The sequence below is a fragment of the Miscanthus floridulus genome, chromosome 14 (assembly GCF_019320115.1).
Source record: "Miscanthus floridulus cultivar M001 chromosome 14, ASM1932011v1, whole genome shotgun sequence".
Classification (NCBI taxonomy): Eukaryota; Viridiplantae; Streptophyta; class Magnoliopsida; order Poales; family Poaceae; genus Miscanthus; species Miscanthus floridulus.
In genome coordinates, this window is record NC_089593.1 from 11048017 (window position 1) to 11055363 (window position 7347).

At 40.0% G+C, this 7347-nt stretch overlaps 1 protein-coding gene across 1 annotated transcript; it reads right to left on the reverse strand.

Annotated features, from left to right (window-relative positions):
- Positions 1-2264: 2264 nt before the first annotated feature.
- LOC136503033 (uncharacterized) lies at positions 2265-5263 on the reverse strand. Its single transcript, XM_066498242.1, is given in 3 exon segments — positions 2265-2393; positions 4794-4886; positions 4967-5263. Coding segments are annotated over 3 exon segments (519 nt in total).
- Between the last annotated feature and the right edge of the window lie 2084 nt (positions 5264-7347).

Genomic DNA, 7347 nt, shown 5'->3' on the forward strand with positions numbered 1-7347 from the left:
AATACTGGCAGGATTTACCTCTGTTATATTCATTTGCTTTCATTCTTGATCCTAGAGCTAAATTGAGATGTTTTATTTAATGTTCTGCAAATACTTAAAGAGAACACCGGTGTTGATTATAGTTCATATTATGCTAATGTGAAAGCTGAAATTTACAAGTTGTTTAACAAATATGGGAGAAAGTTTGGTGCAGCTAGGTCTCAGAGGCCTGCATAGCCTACAAGCCATACAGGTAAGAAAAAACAGGCATGAGAAAGAATCTTTGGAGGCCCTGGATCATCTGTTGTTGTTGGTCCTTCCCCTGCCTCTGCCCACACTTCATCTCAATCTGCTTTTGCTGCTGGTTGTGAGCTCACAGCTTATCTAGACAGTGACAATGTCACTGCATATGAGGATGACTTCGACTTACTTCTCTAGTGGCGTGACCACAAACTAACATATCCTATCCTATCCTATCTATAATAGCTAGAGATATTATGTTTGTTCCTGTTTCTACTGTCTCTTCATAATCATGTTTTAGCTTGACAGGAAGGATAATTGAAGAGTGGCAACGACGCTTGTTGCTTGAAACTGTGGAGATGCTGGTTTACATAAAGGATTGGGAGTTAGGATAAAAGGTTACAACATACCGTTGACAACCAAGAGTTAGAAGACTCCTTCAAGAATCTTTATCTTGGTGAAGATGCTTCTGGGGCTGTTGCTGTTGCTAGCACATCTAGGGCTGGCACATCTGGATCTGCATCTGTGGTTTCTGCTGGTACTTAGTGTGTGAGACTTGAGAGTTGTGAGACTTGAGAGTGATATGTTATCTTTGTATCCATGATGTGTGACGGATACTGGTGAACAATGGTTTAAGACTTAATTAAGAGCTGTGTTGCACTCTTTTTCTCATTCTAGGGTTTCTCACAAGGGTGAGTTTTACCTAGAAAATGTTTTTAACGAGGCAGCATTACACAAATAGCTCAGTTATCTTAATTCCCTTGTCTCCTTTTGGTGGCTCTTGTTAGAATTTAGAATCTGTGATCAGTTTATTACTTGTGAATGTGAAATAATGAAATATGAATGAATTGTGAAATGTGATTGTGAGAATGGAGAAGTGTTGGATGAGAGAAGCAGTTTGAGGTGTTTTAAAGGCACTGGGCACTGGGCTGGCACGGCCCATGGATTTGGCCGTGCTTAGCGGGACGACACAACACGTATTTTGACCCGTAGGGCCATGCTTGGGACAAAGGCCAGGCACGAGATCCGGAGGGCACGGCCAGGGAGGCACGGCGTGCCATGCCGGCCTGAACCCCTACGGGTCGTGCCTGGCCCGGGCATGGGCCGGGCCGGCCGTTGGCCAACTATATACTCAAGAATCATTATAGCTCTGCTCCTAAAATAGAATCTATGATGACACTACTAGAAACCAAAAATTTCCCATTGGTAAAAAACCGACAGAAAAAGCAAAAAACCGACAAGGAAAAATAAAAATAATTTTTCTGTCGGTATAATGACAAGAAAATTCCGACAGAACTAAAGCGACAGGGAAATAACTTTTTCCTGTCGGATGTATTATTTTACTGTCGGTTTACTATTTTTCTTGTCGGTGGGCGTCGACAGAAAAATTGTTGGTCACCAAGTCTAGAATTTTGCTTCTGTCGGTAAATGACGACAGAAAAATTATGTGTACCGACAGGGAATAAAATTTCCTATCGGTGTTGAACCGCCAGAAAAATAAACTCATACCTACAGTAAATATTGGTTTTTTGTCGACGGAACCATGACAGGAGAATTATAGTTTTCCTGTCATCCTCTCCTGACAGTATAATTATAACGTATCGACAGGAAATAATTGCAGTCACCTGGCCATAGAAGCACCTCATTTATTTATAATTTCATACGATATTCATGATACCAGTATAGGCACAAACATGACATCAGATTTATAAGGTTTTCAACTAGAACACAAATATATTGCATCAATTTGTCATCATCCACATGCCATACATATAGATTAGATGCCCACGGTTGGCATCAATAGCCACAAATTAAGATGCCCATAGGTCTTGCATCCACAACTACATAATTAAGATGTCCATAGGTCTTGCATCCACAGCTACATAAATAATAATTTCACAAAAGCATCTACTAGTTGATTGTCTTTCCCAAAAACTGGCATCACCTTGTTGGTTGCACCTTTACTATCTAAAGGTTAGAAGTGGCAACTACAACAGCTTCTACAAACACAAAATGACATTATCTGTTTGTGATGAGTCCCACCTTCATGCATGGTTTTGGTTCAGTGTTTCCAATGCAGCTCTATATGCGGCATTGAGATTGTCTTCATCGTGGCCATATGTGGCATTGTCATCATTGGTCGATTCTGAGCTAACATGAGAAGAACCAGTGGCCTATACATATATGAAGAGAAATATTAGTTAGATTGCTACAGGTAGTAGTAGTAATATTCCATATGCTAACAACAGCCAATAGGTAAACACATTCTAGAACAGTGCTACCTATTTTTAGGGAATCAGATCTATGAAAATTAGGTAGTAAGTATAAGTGCATGATAACCAATGTTCGCCTAAATGGTATAAACGGCCGTCTACACGGTTTAGAAAACGGAAACGGCACCCTACTGTCTTGTTTAGGCCATATTCGGTGCATTAAACGTCATAGCTGTTTACACGATCCAAAACACTAAAAACAGCATAAACGGGCGACACGTAACGGCATTAAACAAGACTGGATGGGGTAAATGGGTTGTTCAGGCGATACAAGCACAAGGGTGGGAGTGAAATTTTGGACCAAACAAACTTGCGCCCAAATCTCGCGGTCAATTTTGGGCCAATTGGTAACAGATAAGCCCAGTTCGGCACAAACTCGCCCTAGGGTTTTCATTTGCCATTTGCCACTATCTCAGATAGTAAGCCTCTCAGCCGCCGCCGCCAGGTAGCCACCGCGGCCGCTCGTTTCGGTGTCCAAGCTCGCCGACCAGCCGCCGCCCTCCATCATGGCCTCCACGGCTCCATCTCGTGAAGCTGTGCGCCTATGCCCTTGCTGTTCGTGAAGCCATAAAGACATCAGGAAGCCTCGCCCTCTTGCTGCGGACGCTGGCTGCACACACCTCGACCCACACCGGCGCCGGCTGCACTGACAACGTGACTCCTACAATCCTCTAATTTCTCCAACTCTACGACCGTGCCAGGCTCAAGGTGATCCACTCTTCTGTACTGCCTTAGTCCTGCACTCTCTCCATGAGTAGATCTAAATGTCTGTGCTTTCTTAGTTGTTTTCCTAGAGTTTTTTGTTGTGCTTCTCCATTTTCAGATATGTGCTCACTTACTGATTGAAATTGAGCCTAGCTAGTTAACCTTTTCTATAGTACATTGATTTTCAGTTATGTCAGCTTCTTTGTTGGATGCCATTCATGGCTAGATGCCTGCTGCCTGGTTAGCTTTGGCCTTTGGGGCATGTCTGGACACGTGCAAATGGGATAAATAACTAGTTAGCTTGTGAATTGTGAATTGGGAACACTTTCTACTGAGTATCTTAGTAATTGTATTATTCAGACAAGTGCAGCTAAAGGAGATGGCTGTATTAAAAAATTTCGTGGTGATTGCATCTGCTTAGAACTGCACATGGAGTATCTCACACATCAAGATTGCATCTGCTGCTTCTTTCTGATAGAATAGAATGCAATGATAAATACTAAATAGTTATAAATGGATTGTTAAATAAATGGTTGCCTAGTATATTGTAGTTTGCTCAACAAATTATTTGTAGTTGCTTATTAAATAGTTGTCTAAAGTTTGCTCATTAAATTATTTGTAGTTGCAGGATGTCATCCGCTGCATCTAATCCTTCTAGTTCCACTAGCAAACCCATGATCCTAAAGATGAACTCTAGTGACATTGGGTGGGTGTATGGAGTGTTGGTGGATCCAAACAACTTGAATGTGATCAAGTGCAAGTATTGTGGCCTACAGGTGATAGCAGGAATACATAGGCTAAAGCTCCATATTGCTGGGATTTGTGGCGAGGTTAATATATTATATCTATTCTCTATCAAGCCATGATTCTATATTCTTGCTGAGAACTTAATGTTTCTTTTTTAAATAATAAATATGCAGGTTAAACCTTGCAAATTATCGATGGAAAAGGATAAAGAAAAGTGCAAGAAAGTCGTAGATGACTCAAAAAAGGCTAAAAAGTCTAGGCTTACTCAACAACAAGAGGTTAGAGATGCTGTGGACCTTGATGGTGCACCGGATGCTGATGAGGACACCAACATAGCAGAGGTAGAAGAGGTTGATGCGGCTAGAGGGAAGACCATTAGGAAAATAGGGCCTATGGATAGTTTTACAATGCCTCTTGATCAAGCCTCCATTGCATAAGGATGCTTATTTTTTGAATCCATATTACAGCTACAATGATGATTCCATCTTCAAGAATGAGGGAATCATGGATGGATTCTTCACTGTTGTTGAGACCTTTTACCGTGGTGACTATGACAAGCAAAACAAAGTGCTCAATGAGGAGCTATGCAAGTTTAGAGAGAAACAAGGTCACTTTGGTTCAAAAATTAGTTGAGAAGAAATCTGGAGTGATATCAACTGAGTCCCGATCCATGGGAACTAAACCAATACAAATATCTACCTTACCATTAGTACTCAATTAATTCAATTTAAGTCTAGACGCGAGAATCAAGATGAGGCCACTTCCTCACTGGTGGACTGCATGTTGCTATTTTGATTACCACATCAAAATTATAGCCATTTTATAGAAAAGATAATAAGTTAGGCTAGCTGTACTCATAATTGCTTGCGCTGCTGCTGCTGCTGCAAGTTGTGAGGATGCCTCTAGAATTTCCTGTCCCAGTCCTAAGCATCGACAAAGTGCCTATAGTGAAGACATTAAATATTTTAGATTTTGAAAAATGGTTTGCCTATAGAAAAAAAACTATCAACACACATACTTACCATTGTTAGATCTATAGCAACTTTGCCTTGCTGCATCGCACTATCCTTCTCTTTATGTAGCCTTGCATTTTCTCATCATAGTTCTGCATTTTGTTGGGCCAACACTTTCATTGAAACTGGATTTGATTGACTCACATTATTCTCCTTCACAACTGCTCTGACAACAGCTGCCCTAACAGCGCCACATCCTATAGCAAAGCGCCCATGGGTGGACAAACCACCCGACACGTGGTACAACACCTTTGCATTCAACTCTTGCTCATGTTTTGGCCCTTGCCCTTGTTCCACCTCTTCCATATCCTCATGCTCTTCATGCTCCCCATCATCTTCATGTTCTTCATGCTCCTGTGTAACCCTCTTAACCCCTGCTATATAGTCATGCTACAAGCAATTCAAGTAATCATGTTATGATGCTACCAGGGTACTATCTTAATCTAAAAACAAGAAATTTAATTGTCCTTTAATTTGATATATATCAAGCCAAGAATGGAGTGAAAATACTGTTGGTATTTTAATCACTCTTGTTTCAGGGTCTAGACCATTTTAAGCAAATTACATCCTAAAAATAACTTACCTAGAATCTCTATGCAGATTAGAAGGTAGCACAAAATAAGATGTAACCTCTATATTACTAATATGTCATTGTTGATATACTATTTACATATTAGAGTTCAAAGGTCAGGAAAATTGTGGTCAACAGAAAACAGGTTGCAGCCACAGCTACTTGCACATTTCCACGGGATAGGGAGATCCTTGAAGAAGCTTATGAGCAGCAGCCATACTGTCTTACTGACATTCTAGTTCTAGTAATCTTGTCTTACTGAATGCAAGCACAAAGCCATAAGCCAACTTGATCATAAAAAGTGAACAAAATTGAAGTCTATCACTAGTAGCCATAACCATGACAAACAAATAAGCACTTCAAGCATTGCTGACAGTGAGACCGTGGAACAACCAAATATTTAAAAGTGGCATGCTTTCATGTTACATGAAGAGACAAACAAGATACAACTGTAACTTCAAGGTTAAAGTTTAGCTTCATTTCTAAAACAAACTTAGTAGATATCAGGTACAATACCTTTTTACACACATGGCTAACACATATAACAAGTGAACAATGCAGCAAGTAATACCATAAGCACTGTTTCTTAAGAGGTTTGGTCCTCGGCTAGAACCCAAGGCTTCAGTGACATTGCATAACCAAGATCAGGAGAAGCTCAACAGAAATCACTAGTCATGTATCCATTTCAGGCTATCATGGTTGGATTTCAAGAACTAAAATTTTGTAGAAACTAAATGATTAATGTATGTTTTCATAGCCAGACTTAGATTTACATACCATGTGTTGTTGTGTTTTGTTGTTGTTGACCGAACCACAATTACCACTGCTATCCATATTTTTCATGCCAGATTTCATTGCAGCAAATGCATTAATAGGGGTTCCCTTATGTTGTCCAAACCTATGTGCCTACAAATACAAATAGTTAATGAGCAGCATCAAAATAGACATGTTTACATTTGTATGCAAATATTAAGTCAAAGATACACATACACATAACATACCAGAACTTGTTGTGTCTTTGTGAAGGGTCTAGACCTTCCATGGTTTTGAGCAATATCATCAGAACTAAAGCGACATTCCTGTCCTATCTTCCGTTTTGTCTTGAACTCCTCTGAGCACCAATAGTGACATAGAACCGGCCACACAACATCATTGAACCAGTCCAGCCTGACGACCTTGTATTGTTCATATTCAAGCTTAGTTGTGCAGGCTAGTGTATCATCTAAACTTTCACCCCTTTTTCTGTAGTATGCCTTTACACAATCCACACGGGCTTAATACATGATGTCCCTCACCTTTTTCTTCAAATAGTTGTCAAGAACATGATCTGCCTCTGCTTGAAATATAGATGAACCATCATCATATCATGGCATCTTGTTTCTAATAGAAGGTGCACTAGATTTGAAATATAGACTAAGAAAATTTTGTAGCCTCTTCAACTAGAAATGCCTCAACAATGGCAGCCTCAACACGTGCCTTATTTCTTACTTTCTTCTTAATTGTCTAGATAAACCTATGAAATAAGAGAACATATTACAAATAAAAAACTAATGGGCCTTAATTGATATGTAGATTTTTTTCTAGATTTACCTCTCATATGGATAACTCCAACGGGCTAGAACTGGCCCTCCCAATCGTGCCTCATAAGGCAGATGGATGATCAAATGTTGCATAACATTGAAGAATCTAGGAGGGAATATCTTCCCTAATTTGCAAAGAAGAACCTCAACATTCTGTTCCAAACAGCGAGCAACATCTTTACTAAGTTCTTTGGCACACAATTGTCGATAGAAGTAACTAAGCTCAGCCAAAGAGCGCC